This window comes from Xenopus tropicalis, chromosome 1 (genome assembly GCF_000004195.4).
Source record: "Xenopus tropicalis strain Nigerian chromosome 1, UCB_Xtro_10.0, whole genome shotgun sequence".
NCBI lineage: Eukaryota > Metazoa > Chordata > Amphibia > Anura > Pipidae > Xenopus > Xenopus tropicalis.
In genome coordinates this window covers 32,151,667-32,169,354 of record NC_030677.2, presented here as the reverse complement: position 1 = coordinate 32,169,354, position 17,688 = coordinate 32,151,667, and the positions used below count along the sequence as shown (strand labels likewise).

The 17,688-nt window shown below is 41.4% G+C and overlaps 1 protein-coding gene across 2 annotated transcripts in view; it reads right to left on the bottom strand.

Moving 5' to 3' along the window:
- Positions 1–5,136: 5,136 nt before the first annotated feature.
- Positions 5,137–17,688, bottom strand: part of tbc1d19 (TBC1 domain family member 19) — a 47,647-nt gene continuing 35,095 nt past the window's right edge. Inside the window, exons 16-21 of one of the 2 annotated variants that reach the window (XM_031895357.1) lie at positions 17,249–17,281; positions 15,805–15,914; positions 14,473–14,564; positions 12,458–12,573; positions 8,377–8,447; positions 5,137–5,666 (exon numbers count right to left, since the gene is read on the bottom strand). In XM_031895357.1, coding sequence (XP_031751217.1) covers positions 5,592–5,666; positions 8,377–8,447; positions 12,458–12,573; positions 14,473–14,564; positions 15,805–15,914; positions 17,249–17,281 — 497 coding nt within the window. In that variant the 3' untranslated portion in view covers positions 5,137–5,591. The remainder of the gene's footprint in view (positions 5,667–8,376; positions 8,448–12,457; positions 12,574–14,472; positions 14,565–15,804; positions 15,915–17,248; positions 17,282–17,688) is intronic. The other variant, XM_031895358.1, reaches the window with a different exon arrangement.

The following is a 17,688-nucleotide window of genomic DNA, read 5'->3' as shown; positions in this document are numbered from 1 at the left end:
GGCACAGACCTTCCCTGCTAAAGGGCTGTGGTTGCCCTAAACATAATGTACATTTCTAACCTACTTCTTTTGTTATGCTTTAGTTCTCCTTTAAATCGAACCCATATCTTTTGGCAAGTAACCCATTTTACGCTGACAACAGGGTAACTAATGTTTAGTCAGTGAGAAAAAATCAAAATTTTATTTTTTTTCCCAAACTGTACGCAAACATTTCACCTGATGGCAAACATCTTTTGTATCAAGGAAAGTCAGTGAGTTTAAGATCTTTTGTCGCTGAAGTTTGCCTTGGGGGTGGAAAAAAGTTACCTCTTTGGTACAGTACCTCTCCCTTATGGAATGTTTGTGCATCACTAACTCGCATGGAACCGCAGGAAGAACTGGACTGGCAGGTTGGGTTAGTCTGCAGGGTATGTTACTCCAGGTCCTTCACAGTCGGCTTTATTACTGGGGGGTCCTAGGGAAATATCTGACTAATGTCTTGGGTTTGGTTCATGTTACATTTGGTTTCACATAAAGAGAAAAATATAGTGTGTGTGATACTGAATTACCCTTTTACTTTAACAAATACAGAATATCAAGAGTTGGAGCTAGCACATAGCTGTCGTCACTGAATCTGTCAGGAAACATATCCATGATAATTAGTAAGTTCTGCTGCCCAGTGTTTTGTCTCCCATGGTGGGAAGCCTCGGGGCCACTGATGTGGGGTGACTAGTGGGGCGGTACAGTGGCTGCTTAGCTTGTTGCTTGGACTGCACTCAAACACAATTGTATGTGTGCTACCATGCAGGGAGGTGGTAAATATTTAGAGCCACCATATTGGGTTTACCTTGGCAAGGTATGGTGGCTTGTCAATTTTATGATCATAAGTTTTTAAAAAAATAAATGCACTTACAAAGATATTGAATTACTTATGAAACGGAACCAGGGAATGTGCATTGTTCAATTCCCCTCTCTCTTTCGTAAGCTTGTAGTTAATTCGGCCAAATCAGTCGCCCTTCCAGTGTATTTGTCTATTTTATCTTGCCTTGGAGTGCTCCCACAGCCCCCCTTTTTGTGTAGATATATATTTATACATACAAAAGAGAATGACAATAGTGCCTTAGTCAATGATCAATGCAGCCCTGACCAATGGCTAAGCCTGATATTGTTAGAGAGTCCTTTTTCTTTCACACAATCACAACAGTTCTCTTTGTGCCTCTAAAAAAATCAATATACAGTCACCAATCAGATTGGCCTTTGGGCTCCCCTTGAGAGCCGCTCTAAGGGTGAAAAAGAAATCTCTTGTATCTGAGCCCTATTGTGTAGAACCAAACATGGCCTCAGACCTCACAGCAATGGTGCACATAAACTCCTACCTATTGCTTCCAATGGATCCTGAAGATGAACATATGAAGTATGACAGCCAGTATGACAGCTATCTGATTTAAATAGCTCTACTGTAATACTGCATGGGTTACTGTCTGTACTTATGGTTCTTCTACCCACCCTATGTGTATTCGCATATCCTCTAACTTCCCCCAGGGGGTTTTACTGGAATGAACATCAGTACCAGGCTCAGTTATAGATCTTAAGGGCTAGTGTTACAAGTCTAAGTGGCACCTTTATTGTTTTTATATGAGATTATATTGAAGCTGTGATAATAAAGAAACATCAACAGTATTTCCTATTTTGATACAGACAACTTGCTCTTTCATTCAAAGGAGGGCCCTTTCTATAATTCATATTTGCAGTGGGGGGGGGGGGGGCAATCTATAAATGGCAATGGCTATCCTAATAAGAACATGAAGAGGTCTGGGTGCCTTGTTGTCTGGCACCTTTTCAGCAATGCTGTGTTCTGAGGATTTTGAACTTCTAGTTCCTTTCACAGTATGCTCCACCTAGTGGCCGAATGTATTAGTGAAAAAGCATCCTTTTAAAACCATGTTTACCTTGATGCACAGAATATGTTGGTGTTTATTGATAAATGTACAGTATTTATAATAACTGATATCACAATTATAACTTAATCCAGATTTGTATAATGAAATGCTTAACTGATAACATTCTTATCACCTGGCACTTAATAACGCTTAAACACCCTGCAAGATTCTATCGAATCTCCTGAATTTGTAACCCAAGTTATTTCTCAGATACTTCCGTAGAAAACACAGCTATGCAGTATGCAATAACAAGTTATTTTACACCCGCCTCTCCCCAGCTCGCTGGCTCTTCCACTTTCAGTAAGTAAAACTTTGCGAGAAGTGTGTTTATGCTTCAAGTGTTTTTCATTTACATTTTTCGTGACAGGCTGTCAGCAGAAGTGACAGAATCCTGCACCGCAAGCAAATTGCAGCTGATTATACGCAGCAGAAATCATATGATGCGCATTTATAGAATATAAGGCTGAGATAGTGTTTAACAAGAAAGCAGCCAAGCAGTCAAGCGATACAATATAATATTCTAGCCAGACAAGAATGTGAAAGTGAAACCTTTGACATGTAGGGAATGGATCTCATTTCATCTCCCCGTGCCCTTCATGCACTTTTACTAAATGGCAAATAATTTCACAGATTGAGCAAAGCATTATTGGTTATTGCTCATCCACGCCGGTGACTTTCAACGAGCAACTCAGGGGAGAAAGACACCGACCCCGAATAACATAAAGCAAACTTATAACCCAACTTTCTTTAGAGGTCACATTGCCATTGATATGGTTCAGGAGAAGCTATCTCATATGTGTGATTTGTTACGTGAGATAAAACAGAATGCTCCGAAATCTCTCAGTGTGTTGCCATTATCCCAAGGCATCTGCTGTACCGTGCCCAGCCCATGAAGGGTTAATCCCTAATGGCTTCCCAGGTAATTAAAAAAAAAGGCTTCTGGATTGAGTGCCAACATACTCTGTAGCGCTGTACAAATATAATATAATATGTAAACATGGTTTTAGAGGGACATGGTTTTCATTGTATTCATTTATATATTTTAACACAATAATAATAGATTCTGCTTGCTACCACTAGGTGGAGCTTGCTGTGAAAGCTGTTAGAAGTGAAAAATCCTCAGAACACAGCATTGCTGAAAAGCTACCAGACAACAAAGGAACCAGGCCTCTCCATAGTCATATCCTTGCTTTTGCCTAGGCAAGCCTATCCCTGCTAAATCAAGCTAAATAAAACGATTTAATCAGAAAATTAAGTAGTAGTAGTATTATACCCCCTTGTTCAACATATGTCCAATAATAAGGGTTGGTGCTGAAAACAAATTTTGCCTATTGTTTTAACAAATATCTATGGTTTTTATAACATATTATTTCTGGCATAAACAGAACAAACAGTAAGTTGCAACTTCATGATTCCTCAGTAAAATATTGCAGAAGAAAAAAACAGTTTAGCAGTCCACATATTAATTCCCAATGCCTCCTTATCTGTTAAAATAAGACACAGGAAGGGAGGGGCTTGTTTATACTGACCTCATTAGCTCTTTTTAAACACAATAATCTTGTAATGGTGCCGTAGTTCCCTGGAGCCAGTTTGTGGTCTAATAAAAGCCAAAGTGCCAGAAGCTTCATGTTAGTGCTGTTCCAGGTTTTCTACAAGTACCTACCTGTATTGGCCCCTGGGGAGGCAGGCTTGTGATACCCGTTGATCCATTTAGGGCTGTGACACACAGGGAGATTAGTCGCGCCATGACAAATCTCAGTTGTCGCGGGCGACTAATCTCCCCGCAATGCCATCCCGCCGGCTCGAATGTAAATCACTGGTGGGATGGCATACGCGGCGCTGCAATTTGCCGAAGTTGCCAAAGTTTCCTCTCAAGGCAACTTCGGCAAATGAGGTGGAGATTTGTCTCGGCGCGACTAATCTCCCCATGTGTCACAGCCAAAAAATCATCAGTATCTTCTGATACCTGTCATTGGCTCTTGTGATTGTCAAACCCAGAAGAGCAGAAACTGTGCCATTTTTCCCCATAGCGTCTTCTTGGGTTTTTTTTTTGGTTTTTTTTACCAGCCAAACAGATTAATGTGAGTTGGCCATTCACTTGTATGGCCATATATGAATAAGGGCAGTTTGAATGGAAAGTTGCTCATATATGGCAGCCATAAGACTAAAAGAAAAGATGGATAAAAAAAAAGAGATAATAAAGGTTACTGGAGTGTAGCCATTATATGCTGGCTCTGCATGACCAAAGAGTAATAAAACCTATTATACTGATACATGTAATGGGAAAAGAGCAGCGCAATGAAACTTTGCACCAAAGCAGATTCTAACATTTCAAAATGTGTAAACCAGAAAGACATTTCCCATAGACTGCATTTTCATTAAATAATTCAAATTTTTAAAAAAGGATTTCCTTTTTCTCTGTAATAATAAAACAGTACCTGTACTTGATCCCAACTAAGATATTATTACCCCTTATTGGGGGCAGAACAGCCCTATTGGGTTTATTTAATGGTTAAATGATTCCCTTTTCTCTGTAATAATAAAACAGTACCTGTACTTGATCCCAACTAAGATATAATTACCCCTTATTGTGGCAGAACAGCCCTATTGGGTTTATTTAATGGTTAAATGATTCCCTTTTCTCTGTAATAATAAAACAGTACCTGTACTTGATCCCAACTAAGATATAATTACCCCTTATTGTGGCAGAACAGCCCTATTGGGTTTATTTAATGGTTAAATGATTCCCTTTTCTCTGTAATAATAAAACAGTACCTGTACTTGATCCCAACTAAGATATAATTACCCCTTATTGGGGGCAGAACAGCCCTATTGGGTTTATTTAATGGTTACATGATTCCCTTTTCTCTGTAATAATAAAACAGTACCTGTACTTGATCCCAACTAAGATATAATTACCCTTTATTGGGGGCAGAACAGCCCTATTGGGTTTATTTATGTATAAATGATTTTTAGCAGACTTGAGGCATGGAAATCCAAATTACAGCAAAACCCCTTGTCTGGAAAACCCCAGGTCCCAAGCATTCTGGATAACAGGTCCCATACCTGTATAAATAAAAATAAAAGGTTGGGTACTTATATGTTACATGTATCATTCATTTTGGGAGATTGAAGTCACCATTTTATCCTTCTCAGGGAATGAAAGAAAAGACTTTTTAACCAGAAATAGATGCAAGAATTAGAGGCTGGGATACACTTTGTACCTAGCAGTCATTTATTGAATCAAGAAAAACAAAACCTATAGGGCAAAATATGTAAATAATTTATTGTTTGCATTTTCCAAATGCATCAGCCTAAATGGCAACCCAAAGGCTACGGCACATAAAACTCCTACATGCCACTGAAATGTAATACCACTTAAAATAATACTGCATTGAATATGTGTTTGTGTATGTATAGCAACACATTATGCCATTCCTTAGAATATTCTGCTCCTGGAGCCGCATCCAAGCAGCAAGTCCAAGGGATATCATTATGAAATCTAACCTGCCTGTAAAGCTGCAGATGCGCTTACTCTTATTTACGCTGAGCACGATATTTACTGACTGTGTAAATAGAATGTCATTTCTGGTTAAATGTAGACGTTGCATTTTTGTGCGGCCGCGGCATAGGAAGCGCCATGATGCGTGCTTTCTTAGATGATGGGAGAGATTAGGGAACCACCGCGAACAAGAAAATCTGAAGAAGAGGCATAACCTTCAGAGTTGATATATCAGCAAGTACGGCCTGGAGAAGAGAACACAGACGCTTGTTAGACTATATATGGCTTAATACCTGCCCGCAGCTGTCCCCCCCTTCTTGGCCAGAAAATATAACTGATTGCATTTGGAAATAAATGTTTCAGTGCATTTGTACCTGCAGTTGCCTGCTTGTCTGTAAGCAGCATTTCTGCACATACAAAGAAGCCTTAAGGCTAATGTCACATGGAGAGATAAGTTGCAACAATTTTTAAAGGAGACATAGCATGTAAAAATGATGAATGTACCAGTGAATTATACTCCTCTAATTATAGTAGGACTGTGCTTATAAAAAATTTGTGTTTCGGACTGATTTATTGAGAAATTCCCCCAAACTCTACTAGTCCCACCCATCTGTTCTACTTCTGGCTGAATTCTCTTGATGTGCAGGGGGGCCGGCGGCTCTCAGTGCGCTGCACTGTAGGATAGGAACCAATCGGCAGCTAGGCTGACCTGATGTGCTTCTGGTGGGGACAATTAGGACACGCCCACCCTTCATTTGAAACAGTGACAGAGACCTGATGGGATCTATAGGGAGCTCCAATAAAGGGGCTATTTTTGCAGACAGTATTCAATTTTAGACCAACATGAAACCAGCACCATATTTTATTCATAACTGTCAACAAAATTAGTGTTTTTTCCATGTATCCAATATGTCTCCTTTAAAAAGTGAGTTCCAGTGACAAGCTGCTTGTTTTGAACAATATGAATCTCCAGTACCTAAACCAAAGATACAACTTCGAATTGCATATCTCTCCGAATCGCTCCAAGGCCCTTTTCTGAGCGATCTTACAAAAAAAGCATTGTTATTCAAAACTATTGGAATTACTTCCCATTGGGTGGGTGCGATTGTTTGCAAATTTCCCCATTGGAAATGCTGGGGAATATGACGCACTGACTTGTGGGAAATAGAATTGCTCCATTGTTGAAATCTCTAGTAAGGAAAAGACGAACGACCAGTCGTTGGAACATCGATTTTTAAAAATCGCATCGACAAATCTCCCTGTGGGACATTAGCCTTAAACGTTAGCTACGGGTACTGTCAGGAGATGGAAGACAAAGCTTGCTTTCCTGCTCGTCCCTAGAGTAATGGAGCCCTCCGGCTTCCTGCAGGCCATACTACAGTGTAGCAGTCAGACGTGCCCTCTCTACCTGACTTCCTGTTGGATCTATTACTCTGCAGCGCTCAGTCATTCCAATGCAAACTATTCACTGCTAAGGAAGTGCACTTATCTTGTCCTTTAGAGGCACTTCAGATACAGATGGTATCATGGGTGCTCAGCAGGTCTTACATTTCAAGATAGTTCTAAAAATACAAACATGTTATGAATCCTTTGCCTGCATAGTGAGCAACGCTCCTCTAACAGGGAACGCTTCAGTGTGAATCCTCCTTCAGTATCAATTATTTGATGAACAGATTCCCGTTTCTGGTAAAGTCGCTATTAATATTTTGCAATAAGTTAGGAAAGTGCATTGAGGGACTAAATAATAATTAGCAAAGCATTGCTCGCTTGCACCAGCACAGTAACCCATAGCAGCCAATCAAGAATTCACTTTGGCGCATTAAAGGGGAAGGAAGGTTTAATTACTGGGGGGGAGTGCCAAATGTTAGGCAACCCTCCCCCCCAGCGATTGTAACCACTTTCCTGATACCCCAGGCTGGTGCCCCTGTTAGCAGGAAACTGCCGCGGCCCAGGGTACATGCGACTGATCCTCTTCTTCCTTTAACTTTTCTTTAAAATCCTGCGCAGTAGAGTGAAAAGGAAATTTTTTCGTTAAAGTTTGCCTTTTCATTTTACTGCGCATACGTACCCAGTGCAAAGAAAGAAGCAGGAAGAGGATCACTCGCAGGTGCCCCAGTCTGGGGCAGTTTTCTGCTAACAGGAGCACCAGCCCAGTAACAGGTAAGTGATTACAATCAAAGGGGCTGCCTAACATTTGGCTCCCTACAGCAGGGCCAGCCTGGGGGGTGCAGGGTCCACCGGGGCTGCTGCCCCAGGAGTTCACGCCCCCCAAAGGGACCCCCGACATGGCCCCCACTCACATTTGGCACCACACAGCAGGGTAGGATTGGGTGGTGCAGAGCCCACCGGAGCTGCCGCAACCTCCATGAGACCCCCCCGCAGTGGCCCCCACACACCCCAGGGGCCCCCTGTCGCCTGCCTAACCCCATCCCCAGAGTGTGCATACTTTATTCTTAGTGGCAGAAACAGGGATCTATGGCCCGAGGGAACACGTCTAGGCCAGCGGGGCCCACTCGGTTTTTCCGCTCCTGTCCCACAGTGATTCAACTATTCCTTTCCCTTTAAGAATACTGTAAGAAAGTGGGTTGCTACATTGACATAAAAATACACCCACATTAGTACTCAGAGCCCTCAAGTGCACCCATTAGCTTCCCAACACACTGACAGACACCGGCAGTATTAGTTGATTTAGCAAACAGCTACATATACCATGTGCTTTTTACCAAGTCAGTTCTTGTTATATGTATATATACACATATATAATTGCTGGAAGAGACCCAAGCCAACAATCTAATACTGATTCTAAAGCTATTATTTTAAATTTGAATTCATATAAATCATGAGAATTTCTGCACAGTTTTGCATTACTGGGATTGGGACGCAAGGGTCTCAGTTACTTTGGCTGGCAATTGCTCAGGAACTATTTCAATCCCAGTAAGTGTAACTTATCCTTACTTCAGCTGCAGCCAGTGATGTCACTTCCATCAGGTTCACCGCTCGGAAAGCAAACACAGCAGCTGCCAGCACTGAAAAAGAATGCGGAATATTTAAACACTGGCTGACCTACTAATTATCTTATAAGAATAATGTACTCTGTGCTTATCAGGTCTGTTTATTTACCTGCTGTATCTGCTGCTCTTCCAAGAAAAAAATCACAGTGGGCCAGTGGTGTTCTAAGTGCACTTTTCTTCAAACGGGGTTAATGAAAACTATTTATGTATAAAGGATTCACTTGCAGATGAGAAATCGGTACAACTGACCAATGATCGATTTTTGAAGCAGACCTGCTTAATCGAATGTTACGCTTGTGGCTGCCCACTGCTAGCAATTTGGAAGAAGTGCAAAATATAGCAGTGCCTGTAAATGTACATGGTCACGGAGCTAAAGTGCCCCTAGGCTTCTCACTTCAGCGCTGCTACAAGACACATGGAGCTAATAGTAGCAGCTACTTGTCGTGGCTACTAAAACAGACAATGCTGATCATTTACAGATAACTCTCTATGTGTGTTTTAGCAGAGGCAATTCTCAGTATTGTCTATGGGAGGGTATTTTTTGGGGTTTAGTAGCCATGAAAAAGTAGCTACTACTAGTTGCTCTGTGTGTCTTCACCCTAAGTGCTGCCTGTGGGCCACCAACAGTTTAGCATTTGAATAAACACATCTGCTTCAAAGCTGCACTTTCACACAACATTGTCATATGATGTTGGAACCACCGAACAGAACACATATTTTACATGCCAATCTGTTATATATTGCTAATGCCACTGTTACATACATTGCTGGGGCCATTTTTAGATATATTGCTGGGGCCACTGTGATATATGGGGCCATTGTGTCATATAATGCTATAGCCACTGCGATATATATATGTATATATATATATTGCTGGGGCCACTGTTACCTACATTTCTGGATATTACTGTAGCCACTGCATTATCAAATTCTTGGGCCACTGTGACATACTGCTGGAGCCACTGTCTCAAGAAAAACTGGGCTCACTGTATCCTGTATTGCTGGATCCTAAAAACAGAAATGACACACAGAATGTTATCGCTCCACCTTTTTGGGTCCCTTTAACTGCTGGGGATGTACATAAATCTCAAGGGGGTCTTCAGGCAGAGATATCTGAAAAACCTATGGCTTAGCCTAACAATGAGCAGGTCATTTTCTCTATTAATGTGTATGCACCAAGAGAAAAACGCAAACCTGCTGCCTTCAGCAGCCTGAATGTATATGTGCTGGCAGGCAGCATCAGTTGGCAGATAATGGGTCACTAGTGAGACCTGTAAGAGCTGTTCCAATGGAGTGTTGTGGCTGAGAGCCAGATTGTAGGGGGCCAAGCAATATGACCGGCCAGAAAGCAGGTCAGTCACTCAAGTAGTTTGAACTTTAAGGGAAGCAAAGAGACATAATGGGAGTTACCAAGACTTGAGTAATCAAAAGAGAAGCATTTTTTTAGAATAGGAGTGCATGTATATTTGACTCTAGTCCAGGGGGAAAGGTTGAATAGATGGATTAGTGTTTTGAAGTTCAGAAGTAATAGCAAGCGGTGTGAAGGAACTGGTAACAAACAGGTTGCCCTTTAAAAAGACCAAAAAAATTTGTATGAAAATCTAGGTGCTAGGGTTTAAAAAATCCCCCCATTAACAAACAGGTTGTGAACAGATGTGAGTATTGCAGAGTGAGTGGGCACAAGAAAGCGGAACAGAGACTTTGGGTATAGAAATAATACAGACACTTGCATGGGAGGGGAATGTGGTTGAGACAGAATTATCATGGGGTTGGTGGAAGTATCTTCAGCTGCCAATAATAATAATAATAAGGCAATTCTAGTCCCTAGGCTGCTCTGAGGTGGCCTTCCTATTGCTCCCCCCACCCCAGGGTGAGACTGGGTTGGGAGGGGCTGCATCACTAGTACAGAGAGCACAATTGCCCTCTCGGCACTAGAAGGGCCACATTTCTAGTTTAATAACCGGCATTGTGGCTCAAGTTACCATAAGCGGCTTTTTTCCACCTGGTTAACTTGCTGGGCGCTGCCTGAGGCAAATTTCTCACTTTGTCTCATAGTAGCAGTGAAAAGATATAAAGCAAACATTATGGACGTGGTATTAGTATTTTCTCAGTTTGTATAAAAAGTTGAAATTAACTGCACTTTACAAACATGCGAGGAGTGGGACGGCGAAGAAAGTTGAGAGGCTAAAATTCTCATATAATATGTGGCAACACAATGTTTTCAGAAGAATCAGTGTAAACAGAGGAGCTTTAGTAAGTAAAATCACAGAGCACAGCTTTAGTAAAAAGAGAATGATGCAACCTATCACTTTGTTATTGATACAACAATCTTGAAAGGCTGTACCAAAGAAGATGATGTATTCATTCCATGGATATCCAGGATTCCTACGGATATGTCTTTCCAGTTCAAACGTTTACAATTTCAGGAGTGTCTTGGCTTTGTAATATCTACCTACAAAGCTCAAGGGCAGTCGTCTAAGGTTGCCAACACTGACCTAGAGACTCTGCTTTTCCCATGGTCAACTTTATGTGGCATTAAAAAGCTGGAAGTGGAAATAATTTGTATATCTTCTCTGCTTCCAAAAGTAAAAAAACACTGTTTCGCAACAGAGATAAAGATAGATAAATAATAAAGATAAATAGATTATATAGATTTTTGATAATAGATAGATGAGACATAGAAAGATATATAGATGATTGATACATGATAGGTATATAGACGATTGACAGATAGAAAGATATGTAGATGATTGATAGATAATGGATGGATGGATAGATAGATGATAGAGATAGATAGATAATAGATACTGACGGATCAGTAAAAATATAGATATAGACAAATAGATTGATAAAATTATAGAAACAGATTGATTGATATAGACAGATCAATAAAAAAATAGTGATAGATAGATAGATAGATAGATAGATAGATAGACCCCAGGTTAATCTGAGATTAGGAAATGAATGCTACTACTAGGGGCAGTGGTGTCCCAGGACATTAAAATGCTATAAGAATAACTTCCCTCTAGACAACACCTTCTATGAAAAACCTATTTAAAATCGATCGCTGCCTTTCAATAACAGTTTGCAGGGTTTGAAATGGTTTCCAGAATTCATCTGACCAGGTATATAGAATACAGCTATGATGTGAGCTTTAAGGCAGTGAGGAAGGACAATCAGTAAGGGGGGTTTGTGTAGAACCGAGAGGAGCCGGCTAGTGGAACAGAGCCTTAAGATACAGCCATCTGGAAAATCACTTAAGCTTGCCCCCTTGGTAACATGACATTCATGAGTCAGACCGTGCAGTAGAACAATTATAGATGAATGAAATATGTTCCGTGGGCAGATACGTGAGATTGTATTTCAGAGTGTATGGAGCTCACAGTCTGTATCCTATATGGTGTTTATCAGCTATATGCATAAACAGTATGTCAATGAAATATAAACACTTCAAAATGTACTGGAACACTACTGTCAGGCTCATTGCAGTGGGACACCTCCAACCATTTGTTTTCGTTTTCATAAAAGCCAATGATAAAAAAAAGAAAAAATGTCCAATAATATGTAGGGGGTGTAACAACAAGCGGTAACTTGTAACTCTCACTAATGAGTGATTAGTTTACCACTAATTGCCTTAAAGGAGAAGGAAAAGTACAATCACTGGGGGTGCCTAATCATTGGGGGTGCCCCCCAGTTATAGTAATCAGTTCCCTGGTACCCCGGGCCGGTGCTCCTGTTAGCAGAAAACTGCACCATCCTGGGGCAACTGAGCGTTCCTCTTCCTTCTGTCCCGGGGCCAACACCTGCGCAGTAAAGTGAAAATACCGGCTTTCTCGTAAAAGTTTTACTTGAAGAAAGAAGAGAATCGCTTACTCGCAGGCAGCCTGGGCCGGGGCAGTTTTACAATCCAATACCCCCCCCCCCCCCCAGTGATTGTACCTTTCCTTCTCATTTAATTCCTTTTACTGTTTGTTATTCATACAAGTAGAAGTACACTGTGTACGGCTGTCAATATGTATCCTTACCTGCGAGTATTTCTAATGAATCGTAGCCAAGGATTCTGTCCCAGAGAAGGAGAAGCTGATCAGTAGCCAAATAGCCAGAAAAGGCTCGGACCATCCACTTGAATGAAATGCGGAGCCTGAAGCAGGAAGCAACAATAACAAGTGGTTTGTATATGGAGTATGAGAACTTACAGAAAGGCACCTTGCTAGATTGCAATGCTTTGCTTATACAGGCATCAGACCCCTAATCCGGAAACCCATTATCCAACAAGTTCCGAATAACGGAAAGGCCATCTCCTATAGACTCCATTTTAATCAAATAATTCACATTTTTAAAAATGATTTCCTTTTTCTCTGTAATAATAAATCAGTACCTGTACTTGATCCCAACTAAGATATAATTACCCCTTATTGGGGGCAGAACAGCCCTATTGGTTTTATTTAATGGTTAAATGATTCCCTTTTCTCTGTAATAATAAAACAGTACCTGTACTTGATCCCAACTAAGATATAATTACCCCTTATTGGGGGCAGAACAGCCCTATTGGTTTTATTTAATGGTTAAATGATTCCCTTTTCTCTGTAATAATAAAACAGTACCTGTACTTGATCCCAACTAAGATATAATTACCCCTTATTGGGGGCAGAACAGCCCTATTGGGTTTATTTAATGGTTAAATGATTCCCTTTTCTCTGTAATAATAAAACAGTACCTGTACTTGATCCCAACTATGATATAATGAATCCTTATTGGAGCCAAAACAATCCTATTGGGTTTAATTACTACTTAAATCATTTTAATAGCAGACTTAAAGGTAGGAGATCCAAATTATGGGAAGATCCCATCGGGTCCCATACCTGTACCTTTTGGGAGTAACCTACAAACTGTGACAGTGGATATTGATTTCTTACAATTTCTGACTAACAAAAAATGCCATGAAAATCTGCCTGTAGGGTAAGAATAGCAATTACCCGACTTTCCCATATCTGACTTTTTAAAAGGCTTTTTTTTTTTTGCCGGAAGTTTCCATTTTGCCCTGACTTGCATGCAGGTCTATTATATCATGCACAAATGTGACTTGTAGAATCTGGGAAAATGTTTGGTTCAGCAGAAAACACTGATTTATTTATGGCCATTTAGATATTCTATCCCCAGAACTGCCGTACGTAGGGGAAATGTGTAAATCTATACCCTTCTGCATGCTCACTGGCCTCTCCCAAACTGCTTTGGTGCCTGCCGACACCAACCTACAGTACAAATCAAACATGAAAAAGCACACGTGCACCCTAAACCCTGCAGCTTTGTTGGTTGGTGAAACAAAAGCCATTTTTAGGGACAGCAAGGCTAAGTTACATGGGAATGGAATACGTGCATAGATATGATGCAGAACAGCAAGAAAGCTAATGGGCACAGTGTTATAGTTTCAGCACTGTATAATGTTTCATCTCTAATATCAATAACCATATTTTAAGATTTTTGGACCAAGTTTTGTAGACCAATCGCCATGTGACATATGTTTCTATTCTTGTTCTAAAATGAAAATTAAAGGAGAAGTTCAGCTTTATGGTGACCTTTGGTATGTTACAGAATGTCTTATTCCCAGCAACTTCACAATTGGTCTTCATGTTTTTGATTTTTTTTTTATATAGTTTTTTAAATTATAGTATTATTCACCTTCCTCTTCTACATCATTCAAATGGGGGTCACTGACCCCAGCAGCCAACAAAAACCCATTGCTCTATGAGCTTACAATGTTATTATAATTGTTACTTTTTAATCCTTATCTGTCTATTCAGTCCCTCTCCTATGCATATTCTTGTATTTCATTCAAAGCACTGCCTGGTTGTTAAGGGAAAAAAGACCTTAGCAACCAGATATTTGCTGAAAATCCAAACTGGAAAGCCGTTGAATAAAAATTGAAATAATTAAATAACAACAAATAGTCAAAAATGAAGACCAATGGCAAATCAATGCCTATGGCATACTGAAAGTTCATTTAAAACTACACATGAAATACAAACACATAACAACTTACGGTTGGGCACCGATCTCACGAAGGTGATAAAAAAGTTGAGGCAGGTGAGTCTGGAGAAGTGTCTCAAACATCAGGCACAGTGACAGTATCCCCTGCAACACAGGCACTCACGTGGGTATTTGGCAAAGCAACGTAGAAAGTGTAATTCAGTAAGCATGTGAATATTGGAGTTGATAGGGGCAGAAAGAACATATATCAAGCAGAACCAGATCCAGCAGCACTGATGCCAACTGCAACAATCTACAGTGGGAAATACTGGTGCTGTTCTTACAGTAGCAATACTGAGACTATAAAGGCATAAACCTGTACAAATGCAATCATTTGGATTTAAAGGGATGGTTCACCTTGAAGTTAACATTTAATATGTTATAGAATGTCCTATTGCTAGCAACTTTGCAATTGGTCTTTTATTTATCTATTATTTATTTTAGTTTTTGAATTATTTACTTTCCTCTGTTACATCTTTCCAGCTTTCAACTTTCATTGACTCCCAACAGCCAAAAACTACTGCTCTGTAAGCTTACAATTTTATTCAGGGTCGGACGGGGGGGGGGGTTGAAGGGCCCACCGGGGCTCCCGCCCTGGCCCCCCTCACCCCCCTCGCAGGGCCCCCCACCCGACGTCCTTCCCCGAACGCGTCAGGGGAGGGGTGGTCAGGCAGGGGGAGCAGCGGCAAGGGTCGGGTGTGGCCCGCCAGGGATTTGTCCCGGTGTCCCAGCGGCCCAGTCCGACCCTGATTTTATTATTAATGTAACTTTTTATTCCTTATTTTCTATGCAGTCCCTCTCCTTTTCATGTTCCTGTCGGCCATTTAAACCACGTCCTTGTTGCTGAGATAAACAAGGCCCTAAGCAACCAGAAAGCTGCAGAAATAGCTGCTGAACAAAAAGCAATATAACTGAAAAAAAAAAAAAACACAAAAATTGAAAACCAAATGCAAATTGTCTCAGAATATCTTCTACATATAATACTGTCTACATCTTACTAAAAGTTAATTTTAAGGTGAACAACCCCTTTTAAAGGAAAGAACATTTATATACATCATCCAGAGTCAATTTGCCTGGACATTTTGCAGCAGGGAAGCAGGGCAGATGCGAGTTGCTGTTCTACAATAGTACAAGCACAGCTCTTACTAGTTTCCCCAATCAGGAAGAGCCTGGAACTACAGCCCTGCCATATTTTCAGCGCTGACTGGCAGAAATATTTTGAGCCCTGCACTCATCAACACTCATATAGATGTTCCTGTGTCCTGTGACTGCCTAAATCCTCTAAATGAGAGCTACCTGTTTCAGCTTTCAGGCTGATGTGCTGTGCTAATGAGAGAAAACCTACCGACACATGAGACGATATAGAATGGAGCCTGAAGAAGTAGCGCACGTACATTTCCCGGAACACCTGATATAATTTAGACGGCTCGTGGTACAGGAAACACAGAGGCGCCACTGCAAATGAAAATGATATATATTTAAAGTCTAGGAGCAGTAAATAATACTAAGAAATGGTATACTGTGCTCATTCAGGTTGGTGAGTAACAGCTTACACTTACTGGAACACAATAGGGCACAGTCACTGGCAAAAGATCTCAGGGCTGTGCTCATGGCGGGTGGTTAGGGGGTGAGTCCCATGACCTGGATTGCTATCATTTATAGTGTAGGAACAGTGGTGTAAGTATGTATACAGAAGACCCCGGCCCAAACTGTGTTGTCTGCTGTACAATAGTCCCCCCTCCCGAGCCTGGACCGTGGTGTCTGCTGTACAGTAGTCCCCCCTCCCCAGCCTGGACCATGGTGTCTGCTGTACAGTAGTCCCCCCTCTCCACCTGGACCATGGTGTCTGCTGTATCGTAGTCCCCCCTCCCCAGCCTGGACCGTGGTGTCTGCTGTACAGTAGTCCCCCCTCCCCAGCCTGGACCATGGTGTCTGCTGTACAGTAGTCCCCCCCTCCCCAGCCTGGACCATGGTGTCTGCTGTACAGTAGTCCCCCCCTCCCCAGCCTGGACCATGGTGTCTGCTGTACAGTAGTCCCCCTCCCCAGCCTGGACCATGGTGTCTGCTGTACAGTAGTCCCCCCTCCCCAGCCTGGACCATGGTGTCTGCTGTACAGTAGTCCCCCCTCCCCAGCCTGGACCATGGTGTCTGCTGTACAGTAGTCCCCCCTCCCCAGCCTGGACCATGGTGTCTGCTATACAGTAGTCCCCCTTCCCAGGCCCCTCTCCTACCTTTAAATATAAGCAGCGCAAAAAAGGAGGGACTGGTCACGCTGGGCCCCCTCAGACGATTTTCCTGCAGAGAGGGCCCAGATTAACCAAGTTACACCACTATAGAGGAAAAAGTTCTGCATTTAGGACTGTGTATGCGCATCCTACAAAGAGAATGGTGCCATTACCTAACCATAGTTCACTATGCCACACTTACTCTCCTGTGTTGAGACAGATGGCACCATTAAAGTGTGCTCCCTCTATATACCTGATCTAAATGCAGAGGAAGGGCTTTACCAGGTTTTGGTCTGTTATCCAAGAAACCAGCACAGCAGCACTTGGAACAAATAAAAGTAGAATATGTCATTAATATAAAGAGGAACGGCTAGTTCCATGGATAAAACCAATGTGGGAGAATGGTGGAGTAGTATACACTGTCACTATACAGAATGTTACATAGAAACCACAAACAAACTTCTGGGTAATATTTTTAACAGGCCTTATGGAATGAGGATGGATTTTTGCTTTCCTTTAATTTATACAATGTACATTACATTAATTAATGTGGATATCACTTACCGTACATGGAAAATCCATGGAATGGTATTACTCCTGCAAGAAATCAAAGAATATAGAGTGGCCATTATTGTCAACAAAGAGAGCAAGGGGGTTATGTAATAAAAGACACTGCTTCCAGGGCAAAAGACACAAGTTTGCCCTGGAAGCAGTAACCCATAGCAACCAACCAGCAAGTAGCATTTACTAGTCACCTGTTTAAAGTGAATCATCTTATTGGTTGCAAATATAGCAACTGCTTAGTAACATTTCCAGAGGATTGATGAATCAGTCCCATATTTTTTTAAGAATGAAGCACAAACCATTTTATCTGATTTCATCTATCTCCCTGGAAATCTTTTTCTGGCATGGGAATATGTGGAGACATAAACCTACCACCAACACAATAAAAGCAATACATTATTTTAAGGTAAATATGCTACGGCTAGCAGGTAATGAAACAG